Source organism: Heptranchias perlo, chromosome 3 (genome assembly GCF_035084215.1).
Source record: "Heptranchias perlo isolate sHepPer1 chromosome 3, sHepPer1.hap1, whole genome shotgun sequence".
Classification (NCBI taxonomy): Eukaryota; Metazoa; Chordata; class Chondrichthyes; order Hexanchiformes; family Hexanchidae; genus Heptranchias; species Heptranchias perlo.
Genome location: NC_090327.1, coordinates 55,156,827 through 55,180,164, shown reverse-complemented (window position 1 = coordinate 55,180,164; position 23,338 = coordinate 55,156,827). Strand labels below are relative to the sequence as shown.

The 23,338-nt window shown below is 38.5% G+C and overlaps 1 protein-coding gene across 3 annotated transcripts in view; it reads left to right on the top strand.

The window, feature by feature from the left end:
* The first annotated feature begins 373 nt into the window (after positions 1 to 373).
* Positions 374 to 23,338, top strand: part of thoc1 (THO complex 1) — a 44,368-nt gene continuing 21,403 nt past the window's right edge. For 2 of the 3 annotated variants that reach the window (XM_067979747.1, XM_067979749.1), the window contains exons 1-12: positions 374 to 441; positions 4,386 to 4,459; positions 4,604 to 4,664; positions 7,513 to 7,579; positions 10,073 to 10,191; positions 13,079 to 13,127; positions 15,181 to 15,276; positions 18,984 to 19,066; positions 19,167 to 19,249; positions 19,895 to 20,003; positions 20,837 to 20,971; positions 22,284 to 22,384. In XM_067979747.1, the coding sequence (XP_067835848.1) occupies positions 394 to 441; positions 4,386 to 4,459; positions 4,604 to 4,664; positions 7,513 to 7,579; positions 10,073 to 10,191; positions 13,079 to 13,127; positions 15,181 to 15,276; positions 18,984 to 19,066; positions 19,167 to 19,249; positions 19,895 to 20,003; positions 20,837 to 20,971; positions 22,284 to 22,384 (1,025 nt within the window). In that variant the 5' untranslated portion in view covers positions 374 to 393. The remainder of the gene's footprint in view (positions 442 to 4,385; positions 4,460 to 4,603; positions 4,665 to 7,512; positions 7,580 to 10,072; positions 10,192 to 13,078; positions 13,128 to 15,180; positions 15,277 to 18,983; positions 19,067 to 19,166; positions 19,250 to 19,894; positions 20,004 to 20,836; positions 20,972 to 22,283; positions 22,385 to 23,338) is intronic. The other variant, XM_067979748.1, reaches the window with a different exon arrangement.

Below are 23,338 nucleotides of genomic sequence, written 5' to 3'. Positions count from 1 at the left end.
AAGTTAAATAAAAAAAGAACTTGCTTACTGTGTGATGTTTCAGTCTGTGCAATATTACAATTTGTGTCATGTTGCAGACTGTAATGTTACACTCTGTGTAGTGTTGTAATCTGTCTAACAGTGCGGTTTGCATCACATTGTGGACTGTAATGTTCTGCACTAACAGTGCGGTTTGCATCATGTTTTGGACTGTAATGTCGCGCTCGGTCTAATAGTGCGGCTTGAGTCATGTTGAGGACTGTAATGTTGTTCTCTAACAGTGTGGCTCGAGTCAAGTTGCGGACTGCAATGTCGCGCTCGGTCTAACGCATTAATCTCGCTCTGAGGGAGGGGGCGCTGTTGCGCCGAGATCCTGTTTCCCAGTTCGCATCGCGCTTGGGTCTTCCGGTCAAAATGTCTCCTGGCGTGTTCCAGTTTAATGAGGCGCGACAGAAATTCAGTGTAAGGAGTCGTCGGCACTCAGTGTCCGCGAGTGATCGACCCTTTCCTCTTTGTTGATACTGTGCAGTGGTAATATTTATTGTACGGGGCGGGGGCGGGTTGTGGTTAAATGAGTTTCCTGGGCCTGGGGAAGGAGGAAGGAAGAGTTGTTACCAGTGACATAAAACAGTAATCTCGAACACCTGGCGCGGCATTAATTTGCAATAACCCGCAATATTCGGGCCTAATAAAGTCTAACTTATGTTATATAACACGTGCTAGGGAGGGAGGGAGGAGGGGATGGAGAGATGAAGGTGAGGTGTAGGAGCGGGAGGAAGTTACACACCAGACGGTTTGTTTGGAGTAATTGTCACACGCAGACCTTTTGCTGTCATTGCGAAAAGTATTTGAAAGGGTGCCAATTGAGTAACTGAAAATATTATTTTCGTTAGATGTAGCTATTCAAATCAGATTTCTATTAAGAGATGGATAGTCTGAAGTATGGCTTAATGAAGTAAAATATTAAAGGGTTGAAAGAAGAAAGAACTTGCAATTACATGGCATCTTTCACGACCTCAGGATGACCCAAAGTGCTTCACAGCCAATTACGTGGTTCTGAAGATAAATTACCAAATTATATATTTTAATGAAATTGGTTGAGGGATAAATATTGGCCAGAGCACTGTGAGAACTCCTCTGCTCTTCAAATAGTACAATGGGTTATTTTATGTGCACCTGAGAGGGCAGATGTCTCATTTTAAGATGTCTCATCTGAAAGATGGCTCCTCTGACAGTGCAGCACTCCCTCAGTACTACACTAGATTAGTCAGTCTAGATTATATGCTCAAGTCTCTGGAGTGTGGTTTGAACCCACAACCTTTGAAGGTGTGAATGCTACCAATGAGCCTAGACTAAAATGTGAAAGTGAAGTTCCAGTGCTTCCTAAGTATTCTCAATCTTGCAATGTTTTGCAGCTTTATAACATGCTCCACTCTCGTTCTTTATTTAAAAGTGGATTTCCCATGGTGGTGTTTGCAGACCGGGGATGGCAGTTATTAAGCAGAAAATGTGTACGCAGGGAGGGAAATTGCATAGAATAATTCTGGGAGCAGTGAGGGGTGCAGTGCCTGCTGCTGAGTAGGGGCAGTGGGAGCCTGTTTTTGGAGTGTTGGGGGCCAGGGGAACATGAATCAGTAGTTGTCAGTCTGAGTTGGGGCATCAACTTAAAAAATTAAATTTCATTTGTGTGTAGTTTATAAACATCCAAATTGTGATAACGTAAGCATTATAATGTACCTAGAGAGTTTCATAGTGACTGGGAATGCAGCAAAATCTTGGTGTGGCATTTTTTTATTACGTTTCCTAAAGCTGCAATATCCATCCTATAGTGTGGAGCCCAATACTCACATAGCATTCTAACTGAAGTCTTATTAAGGTCTTAAATTTGCCTTTTACTAGTTTTAACCAGTGTCCCCTTGTTCTACCTTAGCAATTAGTTTTCTTGTATACCTCTATAGGATCACCTTTCAGATGCCACCTTTCAAGGTTGAAAAGCCCAAGTTTGCTGTGATTGGTTCAGTCAAACAGCCAACCAGAAATTCATAGAAATTTGTGTAGAATAGGCCATTCAGCATTTACCGTTCATATGAGCAAACCGTTCTAATCATGTTTACGTGCTCTGTTCCCATATCCCTTCAACCCCTTTTCCTTCATCCAACTTTCCAATCTAATCTTAAATGTTGACATAGTTTCTACCTTAACCACTAACTATGGAAGTGAATTCCACAGCCTCACAACTCTGTGTAAAGAAGTTTCTCTTGTTCTCTGTTCCAGATCTCTTGCATTTATTTAATCTTGTATCTACAGTCTGCTATCTATCCTGTCTCATCCTTTCATAATTTTAAAATGCTTCTATCATATTGCCCCATAATCTGTGCGCTAGTACAAAAGACCCAGTTTTTCAAATCTGTCTTCATATTTGTATTCCCTCATACCAGACAGCATCCTAGTGAAAGTGTTAGTACACTTTCTAAAGCCACAATATCCATCCTATAGTGCGGAGCCCAATGCTCACATAGCATTCTAACTGAAGTCTTATTCAAGCCCAAGTTTCCCTAGCCTTTCCCCATAACTCAGACCCCTGACTCTGAGGATCAGCCTTGTGGCTCTTATATGTACTGCCTTGAATGTTTTCCTTGTGTCTTGGTGACCAGAGCTGGACATATTACTCAAGGTCTGACCAAAGCTCATGACTTCCTCTGATTTGCATTCTACTGTTCTGAGTATATTGTTCAGCATTCTATTAGTTTTGATCATTGTTGCTCCATTTGACATGTTAAGTAAACTAAAACTCCATTTGTAGCTATTCCAATACCATTCATGGAGTACATGTTGCCCATTTTTCCTTTCTGTGTGCAGTAGTTTACAATTGTCTGTTAAATTTCATTTGCCATTGTTCTGCCCACTCACATATTTTGTCCTGTTCGTTCTGTAGTTTCTGAACTGCCTCCTCCAGTTCAACTCTCCTAGTTTGGTGTTAAGTGCAAATTTGACAAATTATCATGGTGTTCTAAATCCAAATCATTGATGTAAATCAGAAACAGTCATAGTCACGACGTTAATCTCTGGAGCACCCCCAACTTCTCCCAAGACGTAAATTCATTAACAGGCACCTTTCAGACAATTTATAACCCATTCCCAAAATTTTCTCTGGATGCCCATAGCTTTGACCTTAACTGGTAGCCTTTTGCGTGGAACTTCGTAATGTAGGCAAGCACTGCAGCCAATTGTGCACAGCAAAATCCCACAAACAACAGTGATGAATGACCAAATAATCTATTCTTTGAATGATACTATAGATCCTATTTGCAACTATTAGAAATACTAAACCAAACATCAAAATTAGATTTGAGCCTATAGAAAATCAATCGGAAAACTCTTGCATGAAACTTTGGACAGATGGACGTGACTGATACAAAAAATGTAGCAGGAGGGGAGAAAATATACAGAGGATACATATTGTGAGCTGTTGATATACAGAAAATAAACCACCTAGTGCTCAAAATATGAATTTATTACTAATTGAGGTGCTCTCCTGTATTTACCAGTAGTTAGTGTAGCAGGTCTTCCTGTAAAGTGGCTTCACTGTGGGCCTCATTATTTTGTACATGCGCAAACTTGCTGTGGCAGTTTGTCCATTGCATGTTTGTGAAGAGCTGATAACATGATGTCACTGGACACAATAGTTGTTTTGTATGTAATGAGGTTGCATAACATGTTCTCTTGTGTGGTAGCTGAAGAACCAATACAAGACCAACTGTAGATGGGTTTCAAAAGATATTAATGCATTTTGACTGGAGCAATTATTCCTTTCCTCCAGCCTTCCAGTCCAGATTTTTGCATTTGATATGTTTAAGTTGTGAATATGGTGGATGTTTACAAAACAATTAATTTTCATATGTTAGCAGATAACGTGTTGTTGGTCATGGTGATTGGAGGATATGCTGGAGGAACGGCCGGAGGAAAATATCTAGGTTAACTGAATCCATACAAAAGCTTATTTTTTAGCATCTGAAGGAACAATTTCTCTTTCTATTTTGTTGAAAAAGTACTCATTCCATCTATTATGGCATTAATATTTATTTTATATTTGAATAATTAGGGAAGCAGTCCCGTGTACTTTCAACTTTACGACAGGTCAATTGGAGTTGGAGGTTCAGTGATGAGCCTATTGCATTTGTCAATGTACCATGCTCTGCGCAGGAAACTGGATCAAACTTCAGATTGGTGGAATTGCACAGCAGGAAGACTGGACTTAGAAAAATTGTTTTAGTAGTTGTAAGAGACTGTTAATTCACACAATAGATAAACTGTTTGTAATTGAGTAAGAAAGGCAACATTTTGAAAACTAACCATGAAATCAATTTGTGAGCTTTACTCACTGCAGTTTACTTTTGTTTCACTAGATTTGTACAAAAGAAGCTTTGAACAGCAAGAATGTCAAGCCACTAATTCTTATCTTCAGCCAGTTGAGTGGAGGGTGAGTGAATTGACATTTTAGCTTATACATTTAAAAGTTACCGACGTAAAAGAGCTTCTGATGTGGTAAATTTGGCTTTTATATGATTATCAGAGGGTGGAATGTTTTTGTTTAAGAATGTATGCTTGCTTTGTTTCAATGCAGTGAAACAGAAAAGAAAACAACACTAGATCAGGCATTCAGAGGTATTCTTGAAGAAAAAATTGTAAGTGTCAATGGAATTCTGTTATTTATGGCAGAGTATGAGACATTTTGTTTACAACTTCAGATGTTGCATGTAATGATGGCTATGAAGTTAGGAACAAACTGAAGTAAAAAAAAAAATTGTATTAGCATGAATGTAGATTAAACATTACAAGTATTATACAGTATATCTATATTATATAATTATGGACACAGTTGCATTAGTCTTTATTGCATAAAAGTGCATCAAACCTGGAAGGACTGGTGATAGAAGAATAAAGTAATCAGTGGCCCCAGGCCTTTTTCCACAACGCATAGTTAAAACGGAAAGGAAAACAATAAAACAGTAAAACTTACTCTCTCTTTAGGAATATGAGAATTGTAGAGCTTTGCTGAGACTTTCACAACCAGAACCATCCTTCTGGGTTATCTAGCAAATTGTTTGATATTGTATTCAAAAATATGAAATATTGTTTGAAGTAGTTTAAATGGAAATGTGCATATTTGCTGGGGGGGTGGGGTGTATTCTTCCAAATTTCACCTTATTTCCTAAATTGTGAAGGGAAATACCTTGTATGTTAAGAATATAAGAATGTAAGAAATAGGAGTAGGAGTAGGGCACACGGCCCCTCGAGCTTGCTCTGCCATTCAATCAGATCATGGCTGATCTTCAACCTCAACTCCACTTTCCTGCCTGATCTCCATATCCCTTGATTCCCTTAGAGTCCAAAAGTCTGTCTATCTCAGCCTTGAATATACTCATCGCCTCAGCATCCACAGCCCTCTGGGATAGAGAATTCCAAAGATTCACAACCCTCTTAATTGGCCGACCCCTTAGCCTCCAACTATGCTCCCTAGTTCTAGATTCTTCAGCTAAGGGAAACAACCTCACAGCATCTATCCCGTCAACCCCCTCAGAATCTTATGTTTCAATGAAATCACCTTTCATTCTTCTAAACTCCAGAGAGTATAGGCCCATTCTACTCAACCTCCCTTCATAGGATAACCCTCTCATCCCAGGAATTAATCTAGTGAATCTTCGTTGCACCGACTCCAAGGCAAGTATATCCTTCCTTAGATAAGGAGACCAAAACTGTATGCAGTACTCCAGATGAGGTCTCACCAAAGCCCTCACTACAACTGTAGTAAGACGTCCTTACTCTTGTACTCCAGCCCTCTTGCAATAAAGGCCAACATTCCATTTGCTTTCCTAATTGAATGCTGTACCTGCATGCTAACTTTTTGTGTTTCTTGTATGAGGACACCCAAGTCTCTCTGAACACCAATATTTAATAGTTTCTCACCATTTAAAAAATAATCTGTTTTTCTATTCTTCCTATCAAAGTGAATAACCTCATATTTCCCCACATTATATTCCATCTGCCACCTTCTTGCCCACTCACTTAACCTGTCTATATACCTTTGCAGACTCTTTGTGTCCTCCTCACAGCTTACTTTCCCACCTAGCTTTGTATCGTCAGCAAACTTGGACACATTACACTTGGTCCCTTCATCTAGGTCATTAATATAAGATTGTAAATAGCTGAGGCCCAAGCACCAATCCTTGCGGCACCCCACTAGTTACAGCCCGTCAACCGGAGAATGACTCGTTTATCCCTACTCTCTGTTTTCTGTCCTTTTAACCAATCCTCTATCCATGCTAATATATTACCGCCAATCTCATGAGCCCTTACCTTGTGTAACATCTTTTTATCGGGTGCCTTTTTGAAAATCCAAATATACCACATCCACTGGTTCCCCTTTATCTACCCTGCTAGTTACATCCTCAAAAAACTCTAATAAATTTGTCAAACTACTAGTTTGTTACACCCTTGGAGTAGATCTTTATTTAGAGCTCTCCTTAATATGATAAAATCAAGTTTTTCACCAAAGAATTAATGAATGGAGAGCATTGCTCACAGGTCACTACTTCTATTCATAGTGTTATTGTAGTGCAACTTTACCGATTGTAGAGAAAAGTGGTATTAGCTGTGTCTGAATTTACATTTACTACGTGACCTGGTAGCTCAGCTGTTGGGTGCTTGTCTTCCAGCCAAAGTGATGGGCTTGAATCTTAAGACTGCCTATTACTCAAAATTATCTGGTTAAACTTTGTCAGCTCTAGGTCAAACAGCAGTTGTAAATAAGACTTTCTGTTTGAAGGATTGTTTCCTGTCTAGTCAAGGGGTAACATTATCAGTGGCCAGTAACTACTTGTGTCCAAACAGTCTTATCTATCTGATTGAAAGGTGATGCTTGCTAGCAAGTAGTCTTTAGTAGAAAAATTAAGATCAAAAGAAAAGTTTATAACAAAAAAAATGTATTTGTGTTTTGGCATGTTGAATTTTTATCAGGCAAGGACTTATTTTTTTTTATTCTCGGGATATGGGCGTCATTGGCAAAGCCGGCATTTATTGCCCATCCCTAGTTGCCCTTGAGAAGGTGATAGTTGGCCGCCTTCTTGAACCCTTGCAGTCCATGTGGTGAAGGTGCTCCCATGATGCTGTTAGGTAGTGACAGTGAAGCTAATACTTAACCATTTTTCTATGTAGTTGCCAATGATTTCTTGAAATTAAAATGTTCTGAACAAAGTCTTCTAGAAGAGAATGACTGACCATCTAATTTAGCAATCCAAGTAAATAGCGCATAATTTTGTAATCAGTTTTAGAATTTCAGGTCTGATAACTTGGATAATTTTAACTTTTTGTAATTCAGGTTACTCAAAGATGACCATCAGATCTTTTGCACGTGTTAAATTTAATGGAGCATAATTAACTGGGTTAGAAATGTTATGACTTCAAATAAATGAACCACTAATATTGTAGGCTTTAGTAACTTTGTTCTTGAAACTTTTTTTCTCTCTATTTTAGTTAGAACAAGGGGAATGTGAAGATTTCTTGTCTATTATCTCCCTTAGCATTAATGGAGTCACAGAAGGTAACCACATATTCAAATTTATATCCAAAATGCGTATTGTTATTCTAAATAGGAGTTCTCTAACATTCAACTTTGAATACTCTTGGATGTTAAAATGTTTGAGGCTATAATCAAGAACATTTAATTGCTTTGTGTAGCTAATATACTGTTATATAATAAATTGGTATCACATACAGTATATATTTATGTAAATATATAATTTACATAAAAATGTTAATATAAGCTGTTTGAATAGTTGTATCGGAAAACATATAACCTGAAGTGTATTTTAATGCAGTAACACATCAAGGGGATTAGATGATGTCATAACAGGTCAAAGCTTGAGAGTCTAAATGTAATTTAATTCCCAAGATGTTACTGCCTTGGAACATGCTCCAAAGTTTGTACAGTTCATAGAACCTTGAGTCATTGTCATTTTTGTTCTTTTGTCAGCGGCTATCTTGGACACCAGAATGTAGGTCTCCACAATTGAATTGTGATTTAATAAGTAGTATTGTGTACTATATGATTTGACAGTTATTGTTGGAGATTTATTTTACAGTCTAATACAAAAGAGCACCATAGCTGTTGCACATTATGTGAAAGATATTGAGTGCTTTATATTTATTTTGTTACTGTGTGTCAAAATGTGGAGGTACCGCACAAAGAGTTGCATTCAGTGCTTTCTTTGTAGGGGTAATTGAAAAATATGATTACATTTTTATTGTGTAGGAGGAGTAAACCAACTGTCACCAAGTCATATCTTTGCACCTAACGTGCATTTTCTCACGGACCAGACATTTTTTTTTCAGAGGCAGAACAATTTTAGAAAGAGAAAGTTAGTCATTGACTTGAAGCCTTAAAGGCAGTGGCCAGGTTATCAGCCAAACATCACAATCGTGCTCCAGAACCAAGACTACCTGTGAGCAATGCCATGGAAGATTCACTGGTCTATCACAGTCAAGTATCAAAAGCATAAAAAGAAAGAAAAGTCTTTTCTGTCTTGGAGCTGAAAATTTACAAGCACTTGGAAATCTGCAAACTTTCCTCACCAACCAGCAGTTATGCTCTGATTGACTTCAGGGCTTGTTTACACTACATCCCCACAGGGATTACCTGAGCAACGGCATTAATGGGGCAGACCAGGTTACCAGCTAAATACGTCAACCATGCTCTGGACCGCAGGTTATCTGTGAGCAACATCACAGGAGAGCAGATAGTTACCTGTAAAATGGCTTAATTTTAAAACATACGGATCTGATTCAATGCCTTTTCCAACAACAAATTTAGTCTTCGGACGATATAGTTGGGGTGGGGGAAAGTGGACCCTATTTAAAAATGCCTGTTCATTCCAACTTATTATGATGGGAATATTTTAGAGGCAGCAGAATAGAAATGCACATTGGCATATTCACGCATTGTGGCAGGATGTATTCACACCAGGTTTTTCCCAGTATGTTTCCAGCCTTGGCAAAGTCTTTCAGGACACTTTGGGTGAAGGCTAACACAAGCAGATAAATCAGGATGTCATATTGCCTGGGCTATTCTTACCTTCTAGCACATAATTTAAGAACAGACCGATGGAGGTTGGGGAGCAGGATACTTGCATGTGTTTTCAGTCAGGATAATAACATGAAGTGAGAACAATAAGGCTTAAACAATGAGAAGGGGGGAAATTACCTGATTTGGGACAATACCAATTTCAGTTTCAAACATTGATTAACATCTACTGCTTTACAAAGATGAAAATTGACTGTCCCTTTTTCTTGTTAAAGTGGATGTTTTTATTCTCAATATTTAATGGTTTAATCTCCTTGTCCCATCAAATTCTCACTTCTGTCATTAAAACCTTATTTGAACTACCAATATGTTACCTGTGATAAGATACCTCTAGCATTAATGATTGTTCCTCATCATGAATTCTTTGTATTACAGACTTAATATGACAGTATTAAGAATTTTAAAATCTTTTTGCCCTCTTCAGCCCAGGTAATTCATTAAGATGACTAAAGTGTTATGTAAACAGATATATATTAAAATAATTTAATTTATTAGTGGCAGAACATTTAGCTCCTTTCACTTGGTGCAGAATAACATCAGTGCTTAATAGTTTAAAAACACGATGCTATCTCACTAACAGGCATTGAAGTTATGCTGTAATAATTTCATAACTTCAGTGCTTATTAGTATTGGTTGTTTTTTCTTAAAGAATTGGGCAGTTTAGGACATATCAAAATTCACTGTATTTGGAGGGAAAAAGCAAACTAAAACTTTGAAGGTTTTTAATTGTGACAGAAAACTGGTAATGCAACAACACTGATACTCTGTACTGTGGTCTGTGTGCAGCTGTGATGTTTGGAGAACAATCTGTTCCCCCTCCTCGATTGGAAGAAAATGTATGGTGACGAACTGTACCACTGAAACTAGTTTTTAAAATTCGATTAGGGTAAGTTACAAGAGTGAAATTACCACAAAGAGCAATAGCATATATGTTGTGTTTTTGTGCTTGTGTAGGTATCTGCTCTGCTACAACACCCTTTATACTGCTTGGTGATGTTCTCGATTGTCTTCCTCTCGACCAGTGCGACAGGATATTCACTTTTGTTGAAAAAAATGTTGGAACTTGGAAATCCGTAAGTAATGCTTGAAATAAAACAGTTGTTCAACAAAAACAGTTCAGTTGAAATAATTGACCAACATTTATTTTTAATCACCTGTTTCCTGAAAGACAGACAACTTAACACTATTTACTTTCTACAAGTTCATTTCTTAGTCATTTTTCAATGAGTGAAAATAAAATTTAAATTGTTAGTATATTGGGAATCTCAATCACAAAACAACAACGAAGCACTTCCTATAATTCTTGCATTTTCAGAGCAGTCATGGCCTTAGATAGTTTGCCTTTGTACCTAGGTTAATGAATGCAGTGGAATCGAAAAAGAAGATGGGGGGAATTGTTAAAAAAAAATGCAGTACACAGATGATAGTACACTGAAACCTCTATGCTAATTATAAATAAAAATAGCTTGCCATTAGCAGTAAAAGATTACGGCACAGAAGGAGGCCATTCAGCAAATCGTGCCTTTGCTTGCTCTTTGAAAGAGCTATGCAATTAGTCCCACTCCTGTGCTCTTTTTTCCCCCACCCCCCCATAACCCTGTAACATTTTTCCCTTCAAGTATTTATCCAATTCCTTTTTGAAAATTATTATTGAATCTGCTTCCACCACCCTTTCAGGCAGTGCATTCCAGATCATAACAACTCTATGCATAAAACAGTGATCCTCATGTCACCTCTGGTTCTTTTGCCAATCACCATAAATCTGTGTCCTCTGGTTACCGACCCGTCTGCCACTGGAAACAGTTTCTCCTTATTTACTCTATTGTAACCGTTCATGATTTTGAACACCTCTATTAAATTTCCTCTTAACCTTCTCTGCTCTAAGGAGAACAACCTCAGCTTCTCCAGGCTCTCCACATAACTGAAGTCCCCTCATCCCTGGTACCATTCTAGTAAATCTCTTCTGCACCCTCTCTAAGGCCTTGACATCCTTCCTAAAGTTTGGTGCCCAGAATTGAACACAATACTCCAGCTGAGGCCTAACCAGTGTTTTATAAAGGTTTAACATAACTTCCTTGCTTTTATACTCTATTCCTCTATTAATGAAGACCAGGATGCCGTATGCTTTTTTAACAGCCTTCTCAACTTGTCCTGCCACCTTCAAAGAATTGTCTACAAACACTCTCAGGTGTCTCTGTTCCTGTATCCCCTTTAAAATTGTACCATTTAATTTATATTACCTCTCCTCCTTCTTCCTACCAAAATGTATCACTTCGCACTTCTCTGCGTTAAATTTCATCTGCCATGTAACTGCCCATTTTACCAGTCTTAGACTGGCAACAGAAGCCAACACAACCAAAATAGGAGCAAAAAGTACATATCTGAAGGGAGGCTATTGTTTTCGCAGTCATTGTTATTTTAAAGAGCATGTCTCTGGGTGGGAATTGATTTGGAAAAGTATCCTGAGTGGCTTAGGTTTCCTAACTAACCAGGTGATAGAAGGTCAGTGACCTTTTTAATTACACTGTTGACCAACGTGTATTCTATTCTGGAGGATTTTAGAGGAAGATGGGGTGATCACATGATCTGAGACTCATTGTGGCTCCTATTAGCCAGTTGCAAAGGACTATTAATTGCGATTGTGTAGAAGTCCATATAGTTTGAACTAAAGCTGCTTAAAGCCACAATTAAGTAAATTTGAACTTCTAATACTTTTATATCATACTTATGGCACAAATCTCATACTGGTAAATTGTTGAATTCACAATTATTGGTTCCTATTACCCATGGGAATGTGGAACTCGCTACCACAAGGAGTAGTTGAGGCGTAAATGCATTTAAGGGGAAGCTGTATAACCACGAGGGAGAAAGGAATAATAGGATATGTTGATGGGGTTAGATGAAGAAGGGTGGGAGGATGATTGTGTGGAGCATCAACCAGTTAGGCCGATTGGCCTGTTTCTGTGCTGTACATTCTATGTAATTCTATGTAACAGTTTTCCATTGGGTATTCTTTAAATTAATTTCCCCAATTCTCTTGAATTACCAGCATCAACTGTGAGTAAAAAGCGCTTCACAGCTGATGAATTGCTTTTGATGTGTAGCCACTTGTAATGTATGCACCAGGTGGAGGCCAGGAACTTTCCCAAAACAAGGGAAAATCTGAGGCATAGGGCTCAATTTTCAAAGTAAAAAAAACGGGTGGGTTGGGGACATTGAAAATTGCCACCATTTCAGACCTGCTTCCAACCCGCTCATTTCCTGTTTTCACGGGGCGGGCGACATACCCGCTCCCAGGAAGCGGGTCGGGCCTTATAACCTTTCAAGGAGGCTTCAGGCCTCCGTTTTTCTCGAATTCCCGATTTCAACCCCAGGGGGCCGGGATTCCTGGGCCTTCTGCTTTACGCCTTGTGAAAGGAGTCGAGAAGGCCTGAGACTAACAGGTAAGTGCCTAGAAAGTCACAGCTTGTGGGCCCGGAGGAGCAGGAGTGCTTCCCCCAGGCTCAACAAGCCTACCTGCACTGACCCTGATCACAGACCCTCTTCCCCCCATTCCGATCCTCCGACTGCTGACCCTCCTGCCCCCAAACGATCGTGCCCATCCGTGCTATGCCCCCCCCAATTCATACTAACACAGACTTAGCTGAAGACGTCCTCTCTCTGGCTGGTCTCCCGTTCGACTGAGACCAGAATGTCAGTCAGTCGGATAGGAAACTGACAAAAAAATAAAAGACGTCCGGGAAACCCATACTAATGGGTTTCCAACCTCAATTTGATGTCCCCACCCCCTTCCCGGCTCCGTTTTAAAATTGAGCCCATAGCTCTTGGACTGCTTTTGATACCACCCTGTGATTGACCGAAGAACAACAAAGGCAGCGGGGGGGGGGGGGGGGGGGAGAATTCCGAGGGTAGCATAAGCAATGTAAAGTGGTCATGGTAACAATTGTGTTTTGCTCTTAGGCAACATTTTACTCTGCTGGGAAAAACTACTTATTAAGAATGTGCAATGGTAAGTGGGTACAACTGGTCCAGACTTTTGTAAATTGTTTACAGTCAAATATATGTAAAAATAGGATCAACGTGGTGTTGCTGTTCAGGCTTTCTTTAAAAACTTTTTTCTTTCTCAAAATACTTTGTGCTTGAGCAGTTTCTATAAATACACCAGTCTCCTATAAATCAAACCTGCACCTTCATGCATGTGTGAATGGGATAATGTGCCTCAAGGCTAGCAATTACTCTTTACCCGTGTCATATTGCACTAAACAGTAAGTGAGATGTTGATCATGTTCTCTTGTCCATTCTGAAAGACTGTCAGACCATTACATTCATTCTAAAACTAAGAGTCAGATTTATTTACAAGTAAGACTATACAGAAGTGATACGACACAAATACCAGAAGTGCAGGAATAGATTATTACAGTGTGGCACTGTCCACATACTTGTACCTAGTGTTAATGACCACTTCCACCTTGCATGCAAAGTATCTAATAGTGTAGTGTGCCCATGGTGAACAATAAATCCTTTATGCTGTTGGTAAGGTCACTGGACATAATATAAAATCCTTTGTACTCTCCTGGTCTCTCTGGCTATGAACAAATAGCACTGACAGAATGTATATCTCGGGCAATAAACTATGAATCAGATTTATTATAAAATAACATTTAACAGACGCAAGAGGAAACCTAGCAGATTTCACTAGATTACAATATAATATTTAAGTCCTTGTTGATATTTCAAACTGAATTAAAAAAATAATAAATATCTCAACTTTTAATATTTCTTGTACCTTCGAACACATACCTGTGAGGAAAAGCTTTACATGAAATCCGAGTGTTTCTGCAGTGTCGCAGAGTCACAAAAATCTGAGTGTATATCTGCTGTTGGGATAAGGGAGCCAGCTCATGGACATCGGTCTTGGACCTGAATTAAAGCAGTGCCCGTTTGACAGTGGCTTTTGAGATACCACTAGCTGAAGTGTTTTTAAAACAATTTATCCCATCTATGTAAAGTTATATAAAACAGAAATCCCTGTTGTGTTGCACTGTAAGTTGATGAATTATATCTCCACACACTGAAGCAGGCACTGAAATTGTTTTGAAGATCATTTAGTCTTTTTATAAAACAGCCCATCCTAAACACCAGACAAAATATTCTTGTGATCATTTCAGTATACAATGATTGCTGGCTTGCCTTGGAGTCTAAGATTGAATAGAACATAGAGGCAGTATCAACAAAGTGGAACTCAGCAGCAGAACTTGGGCATAAAAGTCAAAGATTTCAAATTTCTTGTACCATGGGATGCCACCATCCATTAAACACATCATTGGAATTGTCTGTTTGTAAACTTGGCCAATGACTGATCCTTAATCCTGCACCTCCAAAGTTAGTAGTTACAGCATGAATCTGAAATGAGTCAGGACACCTAAATTCAGAAGCCTTCTGTTTACTTCTCCCATTAATTTACTTCTCCCTTCCTCATTCTCTCTCATGAAGCTATTACCTCTATATGGCCTCCTTCAGTATGTTGGGTTAGTTAAGATCAGATTTCTTTTGGCCTCACTATGACACAATTACATTGTTTTGCTTATGGATCCTTTGTACCCTCTCCACAACACGTTACTCTATATCATTTATTTTTGAGTCAGAGTTCTTGGGTCCAGTGTATTATATTTGTGCTAGTTTTTATGTGAACTCCCTTATCTTCAAATGTAATTCTAGTCAATGAAGTAGCCAAAGCAAAAATAAAGTCTGCAAATTAATTAAGTCAACCATGTAATTGTACCCTGAAGCATCCTATTCTGATATAGGTTTAATTAAACTGGTTTATACTAAAGGAACAGATTATTTTCTCTTTTTTTTCTCTTTCCCTCTCCCCCCCCCCCCCCCCCCTCCCCTCCCTCCACTTGTGATGCCTTTCTGTTATACCATGACGAACATCTCATGGAGTTATGGGTGCATGTCTTCATCCCTCTTCTCCATAATGTTGTATGTTAGAGTTCCAGCATGTTGTGCTGCTCTAATGCCCTTTCTGTATGTTTTCCAATAACTAAATAATTTTGCAGATCTCCTACGAAGACTTTCCAAGTCACAGAACACTGTTTTCTGTGGAAGAATTCAGTTATTCTTGGCCAGATTGTTTCCTTTATCAGAAAAATCAGGTAAGAAATTAGAATTTTTCTCATGTAAAGGAATTTCTATTTCTATTCACGAACTGTTATGTTGAATAGATCTTGTATGTTGGCCATCTGTCTACACACTTGGAAAACTCCATACAAGAAAAGAGTTAGAATTAAAGGTCATTATATTGTCTCCCAACAAAACTACGTTCATGTCTATCCAGTTTCCTCCCCCCATGTGGTTGTTTATGGCTCAGTCTCTGAGATTTCCAGAGTTCTTAGGACTTTGTTACCTCTTGTTTCATACTACAATTGACCTCTTCAATGATCACCTAACTGTATCCACTTCTTTGCTCTTGATTCTACTATTCTTCAACTTCCTTCAGATTGAACATCCTCAGTGTGTACAACCATCATTCGTCTGTGCAATGATTGATATCTTCACCTCAACGCCCTTCGATCAGACCAAAAGAATCTTGTTTTAAAATTCAAAGGAAATTTCTTCATCTCTTGCAAGTTCAACCAGCAGTCACCAATTTTTACCTTCAATGGTTCCATTCTTCGTACTTTTTTTATTGACATTCTTGGCCTCACTATTTGCTGTGACTACAAATGAGACTCTCACTTCTCCATTGCCACAGATGCCACTAAGAAGCTCAGGTTTCTTGGTGTCGAGCAGTTTTCCACCTAACAGCTCTTGACTCTCTTTAAAACCCAAGTCGGTCTAAGGTTTGAATGCTGATCACATTTGAGGTGGCACGTCTGACGCCTCTCTTGCACCCTTGAACAGGATACACGAAAAAGGTTGTCATCTGATAGGTGACTTCTAACCTTTAGCCTCTCTCGGTCGTAAACTTTCTTGTCACTTTTATTGATCTGAGGTCAGTCATACTCTGAACTTTCTTTTCTTGTTCTTTCTAAGCTCAAAACACCCCACCCGACATGCCAATTCTCTTTCATAAAACCATACTGTTTTGAACTCAACACATTGCACAGCATCCTAATCAGTAACTCATTCTTTCTTAGGATATTAAAAATGTGGAACTCCTTACCTCCCTCAATCTTTTCTTTCCTTGTGCAATCTTCATGCTTTTAAAAACCAAGCTTGGAGCCAACAAAATATTACTTCCTGATTTACCTCATCTTTGCACTATGGGTTCATTTAGTTCCATTTGAAAGCAGAGTTGCTAGAAAGAAACATGCTGCTTTTATTTAAGCATTGAAATCCTGTTGTTATTTACACCTGCAATATTGCCTACCTCAGCCCCTCGACTGATGAAATCCTTATCAATGCTTTTGTCACCTCCAGTCTCAACTCTAATTCTCTCCTTACTGGCATTTTATGCTTCAATCTCCCAAAACTCTACCATCTGTATCCTTTCCTGCACTAAATCCCACTTGCCTGTCGTCCCCAACTCGCTGATTTACATTGGCTTTCCGTCCCACAATGCATTAAATTTAAAATCCTCATTTTCCTCTACAAATCCTGCCTCAGCCTCAATCCACTCCATCTCTGCAATCTCCTCCAACCGTATATCCCTTCTGTTCCTTCCGATTGTGGCTTTGTGTGCATCTCCTGCCCCCACCCCACTTTCTGCCTCACCTTTGGTGGCAGATCCTTCAGCCTGCTATGTTTTACTCTGGAACGCCATCTATAAACCAATTTGCTGCTGTATCTCCCTCTCGACCTTTAGAAGCTTTCTTAAAACTCCTTTCGATTGAGCTTTTCGGCACTCCTTCTAATCCCTCCCCTGGCTTGGCATCCATTTCCTTTGCTTCCGCTTATGAAGCACGTTGGACCTTTTATTACAATAAATGTGCTTTTTAATTGCAAGTGGTTGTCATCATCTAATGCATAATAGAGCGAGAATGTCTACAGCTTCTCAATAGACATTGCCACAAACAGCTAGTGTTCTCATCTGCAGCCTGAGCATTCATTTCAAGAATATAAAGCAATTAAACCTTGTATCCTTAAAGGGGGTGATACACCTGCACTTTAGCAGCAGAATAAAGCATTATGTTTTCCATTGTATAATGTTCCTGTCCTTATAAAACATAACATCGTCAGGTGTAAGGTGAGCAGCAGGATGGGAGGTTCACTAAATTCTATTAATGAGACATGAATTTATAGAGTGCCTTATGATATCCCCAGGGCATCCCATGCACTTAAACAATGAATTACTTTTGAAGTATAATCACTTGTTATGTAGGCAAACGTGGTAGTCAGTTTGTGCACAACTAGGTTCTATAACCAGCAAAAAGGAAGTCTATATTTTTGGTGGTGACGAAGCAGTGTTGGCCAGGGCCAAGTGCAGTGGAATCTTTTGCATCCACCAGAACAGGCAGACAGGCAGGCTATGGTTTTAATGTCTCATCCGAAAAATGGCAATGTAGCACTCCTTCGGTTTGTACTGAAGTGCCATCCTAATTTATATGTTCAGTTCTTGGTGTCGAGGGTGAGCCCACGGCCTTCTGATTTAGAGTTGAGAGAGTGCCACCAACTGATCCAAGCTAAAACTTTAAATGCAACAGAGAAAAATAGTAATTCAACAATTTTAATTTCTACAGCCATCATTCTTAATGTTTATCTAATTAGTTTGTGTTAAGAACAAGTAGCATTTTTTAGCAGGAATTTAAACTTTATTTTAATATTGGTAACGAACAGTTTGCATCTATATACTTTGGTTCTATTTAAAAAGTGCGTGTGCACATTACAAATATTATCATGGCAAAATCCATTCTTCTTCCTGTTTTGCACTCATCTTTGTTCATCAGTAGAGGGTGCATCTCACATTGTATTATAATCTTTACAAATTATGGAGGAATAAGGAGTATAACTGGTCTTGGGTGTTAACATGTTCCAGACTGCATATCTTACCACTTCAGGCATTTGAGCATGCTCTCTCTCTGCTCTAAATAACTTTGTTGCTTCAGTCTTAAAGATGACTGAGTCAAAGTCTTATGATTTTACATGTTAGTTTGATCTCTCTCTCGTTCTGTGCAAGTACACATAGGCTGTTGGTTCAATTTCCCTCTGTAGTTATCACAACTCCTCTTTGTTTTCAGCATTTAGATTTTTTTTTAAAAAAGACCAGACTTTTTTTTTGCATTTCTGGCCTTCCTTTCCTTTTTGTCTTTGGATTCTTATTTCCTGCTGTCCGCTTCTCCACTCCCCCCCCCCCCCCCCAACGTTCAATAATAGGCTTTTTAAACTGTTGGTTGGTTTCTTTTATTCAGCTGTGCTTAATATAGCTTCCCTCCTTTTATTTTACTGTGTTTTTCTTTTAACCATTCCATTCCATTTACTTTTGTATTAACTCCTTTGAGTTTTCACTCTTACAGGTCCCTCTCAGCTCCTTAGTCTTTTTGCACACAAGCATGTTTCTACCTTTTTAAACTAACTGCTTTGTACCTCTCTGTTTATAACAAAAGTTGCTTCTTGCACCTGGATGTTCTTTGTTTATTACATGCTCTGGGTGCTACTGATATGACAAATCCTCCAGCAACCTAAATGGTCCCTCAATATAGGTAAGTCCTTTTGATCTGAGAATGAAAACTAGATGCAGTTGGTATGATTCTCTCTGCTCCTAAAAAGCCTATTTTTCCCAGGTGCTTTCCCTGGTTCGTCTCCACACAATCAACATGTTATGGGAAAAAAAATGATTTTAGAACTGCCACAAGTGTGTCAGGTTCAGCATCACTGATCTAGTTTATTGTTGTAAGCCTGTGATTTCTGTGTTTTATTTCAGGGCTCAATTTGCAAAGCCAGTTTAACCTAGAAAATGTCACTGTGTTTAACACTAATGAACAGGATAGTACACTGGGGCTGAAGGTGAGTGTTAGCTGGGGTGTGAAACCCCTTTTGAGCTGTATACCACTCAGAATACTGTTATGTATTTATGTGATTTTTAATAATGTTGATGTATTTTGAGAATTTACAGCACACAGAAGATAGAGAAGATGGAATGGAAGTTGAAGAAGGGGAGACGGGTGATGAGGAGCCTCCTACGACTTGGTAGAGAACACTAACTTTTTATTAATCTCAGAACTGCCGTACTTAGTGCACGTGTTTTTAAAATTAATTTGTATGGAAGTTGCTGCTGAATGTAAACATTTTAATAATAAGAATGCCCCATAGAAAGCAAAGTGTTCCCTTTATTCAATCATTCCTAGTAAACAAACAAACACTGGAATGTATGTGGTCCCTAAACAATTTTTTTTCAAATGGTTTGTTGTATTAATCAACTTCCTCTATAATGGATTTGTAAAAGTGTAGGCAGAATATTATTGTCAATGTGTCTTTAGGTCAGAAAAATTTCTTATAATGCACATCTGCTGAATTCTAAGGATATGATAAAGCAAATAAACTGTTACTTTTGGGATCATGGAAATGACTAAATGTGCAACAATTAACTCAGCCTTTATGTATATTGTTTCACAAGCTATTTATAGGTATCTTTATTTCTTATTGTTTATAAGGCCATTTCAAATTGACTGCTGGCTGCCACAGTTGAATCAAATGATCAAGTTTTTGTTCACTGTTGCAGGGGCTTGCATATCCTAAATATTATACCACTCTTGTCACTTACAAAACCCTGGTATAATAGTTTACTACTATAACCTTCACTTACTGTCAATATTTATATTTTTTTAAAAATAGCTCTGTTCCCATTGATTACAACCTATACCGGAAGTTTTGGTCACTCCAAGACTTTTTCAGAAATCCATTGCAATGTTATGAGAAGATTTCTTGGAAGACATTTTTGAAGGTAAAATCTATTTATTAACATGATGCAACTGTATCTCCAAAAAACTCTTTAGTTGTGCTTGTGTTTTAAAAAAGAATCCATATTCACCAAGTGACAGTGTTAGATTGTGGCAGTCCCCAGAAGTCCTGTAATTGCACATAAGTTGCTTTTATATTGGTGTCACACATATTTGCCCCACCTGTTCCTACACCTGAGTCTGGCACAGTTGCCAGCTACAATTCTCTAAGGCTGGTGTCTAGGAAAAACTGCTAAAATCTGGCAGGTTTACCTTGGGACTGCTGCTGGCTGCATGAGACGTGCTGTTTGGGAGCCGGTGGTGCAAAGACCCCAACAGAAAAGCAGCTGAGCTCAATGATAGCAACTGATCTAATCCATGAACGTCCATCAGTATTGCTGCTGTGAATTAGCCACCCGATCACCTCAGATGAGACGTTTCCATTCTACATCTTCTACCTGTAGTAGCCAGGCTGAGAATACCTCAGTTGTTGGACAGTCAAGTTTAAATGTTGAGAAGCTCAAAGGATACTGAATTATGATTTTCAGATTTAGAATTCTTGACCAGGGCACACAGAAGTTGGTGCAAATCGAAAATAGTTGGTGGTATTAAAGCATGCAGTGACTTACAGAACATTCGAAACTGATGATTTTAAATGTGTCCTGTACATTTTGCCCTTTATTAGATTCTCTCCATTTAATTACTTTCAGCATACAGCCTACGATGAGTCTACATAATGGAATAAAGAGCCTCTTTCCATGTTTGTGTAAAAATTTGCATGGTCCCGTGCATTCTGAAGGTCTTTGATTTAACCCACTTGTGTGAATTTATTTTACAGCATTCAGATGAAGTGTTGGATGTTTTCAGAAGCTACAAACTGGATGATATGCAAGCTTCAAAGAAGAAGCAGGAAGAATTAAAACCTCCAGGGGAGGAACATGTGTACTTTGCTAAATTTTTGACCAGTGAAAAGGTAACTTTTTTGCAATTCTTCAGAAAGTGTCTTTTGGTTATTGCATTTACTATTCATTTGGATATGCAGATATATTCACAAGTGACGGCTTTTATCTCCAACCCTTTTCTCTTGGTGGTTTCCATAAGCAGACTGAATTACCTAATGATGCAAAACTTTATACACATTGTGTATAGAATAGCATGTCCAGGATTAATACGCTTATCAATTACAATATATAATACACTAGAGATTTCATAGGATGTCTGCCATGTTCTCCTGTCTTTCAAAGTTGGAAAATGAGCAGTGACAGACTTTCAGAGGCTAAAACAACTTGGTCAGATTTATTTACAGGTTAATTAAAGCACAGAAGCAAACTGGTACACCAAGGTACAGAATCAGCACGTTATTTAAAAACAAAATTAGAATCAATCCATGTAGGCTTAAAATGCTCTTTTGTTAAGAATAGATTTGTTACACCATTGGATAAGTGACAGAGCTTTCGTGAACTTGCACAATGCACTACTGTATGTAAACAATACAAACCTCAGTTCATAGACTTCAATTCTGCAGCTAGCACCAAAGTCTAAGATCCCCTCAATATATAATCAGTGTAAAAGCCTGATTTCAGACTTGGCGATCGTCTCTGATTAAAGGACAATGGTGTAAGATTAAATAAAATGATGTTGAGCAATTGCTCAAAAGTACCTGTTAATACTTTGGCCAAGTACAATTAAATTAGCATCTAGAATAAAACACCCTTACCTTGACTAATTTAATGATAATCAACCTGGCCTGATCCTGTTTTTGATTCAACTCTGATCTTCATTTTGTATTTTGGTAAGGAAATACAGCTTCTGTTTTAACTCTAGATGTTTAAGAACTGTATGAGGTAAAACATAGAAATCTGCCTATTATTATCAATGATGAATGATTAATATAGGTTAGTTGGGAGTAGATTGTTTTTGCAGCCCATGTACGAGCATGTAGTAATATATCCCTGCATGTTCTGGCAAATTCTGACAGTTTCAATTTATTTTTATATCAGAATGCTTTAAAAAAATTGGATTTTAAAAAAAATGTATTTTCAGTTCCACATTACTGTACCATTGTTTTGCACTGCAGATTAAAATGCTCTTTTTTATTCTTGTTCACATCCATGGCAGTGGAACAATTATGCAGTAATGCTAATTGATGCCTACAGTCCCACGTTTTCCAAAATCACTTTGTGAGGCTACTGTAATGGCATGAAAGATTGTCACAGTGCACATAAGTACTTGAGTTCATAACATTTAGCTTGTAACCCCTGACTTTATTTTTTCTTTATTACTAGCTGATGGACCTACAACTGAATGACAGCAACTTTAGACGGCATATCCTTTTACAGTATTTGATATTGTTTCAGTACCTGAAGGGCCAGGTCAAATTTAAAAGGTAACGCTGTCTGAAAATAATGAGTATGGTTCAGTTGAGGTTACACAGTCTCAAGATCTGCAGCTAAGGATGCACCATTACTGTATTAAGTTTAGTGGTAGATTTCAAAAGGCTTCTAAGTCAATCAGATCAAGCATTGATCAAGTGTATAGAACAGTAGGAAAATCAACATACAAAAGACATAACTCATGGGATGGGAGGCAAGGGAGGGCGAGAAGGCAGTAAGCAGGAAAAGTTGGTGGAACTTGGGTTTCAAGTATTTAATTTGAAATTCTCTATTTCTGAAGAATTTGTTGAGGTACAGAAATGGGTACTTCATCTATAAGCACATTTCTTGATATCATTAATCAGCTTTTTCCTTGAGGAAGCTGCTTTATTTAAATAAAAATAAGGGCTTTATGATCCCCTGTCGACCCCTCAATTTTCTTCAATGTGTTTTCCCCCTCAGTTAGTCTTTGCAAGTTTTCTTTTTTCTCTCTCCTCTAGAAAGTGTGTTATCCTTGCTGGAGTATTGGATCCAAGGGCACTGGTTGCTATCTGGTAATTTGCCTAAATGGCGGTTATTCAATGTGACCTCTTGTAGTGAATATTGGTAGGCTATTTCACTGCAGGGGGCATCGCAGTTGAGTCTGAGCCTATCCTCAGCTGACATACACCTACACCCACTTCAACCACGATTGCTGGACAGTGATTAGGAATGGGAGTTCTGGCCATCTTACCTCATACTAATGTAGGGGGCATGCCTCAGCTGAAGTCAGCTAACTCTGTCTTGACCAAGAATCACAACTGTGAGCTTGCTGGTCTGTGTGGTTCAGCTACTCATTGAATATGACTTCCTCTTTTTAAAGTGTTTTTCATGCATGATCCTCTGCTAAAAGAAGTGGATAACAATCTATTTCTGTCCCTCTACCAGTTTTGCTTTCTATTCACTTTATCTCCAGGAGGTGTGTGAAA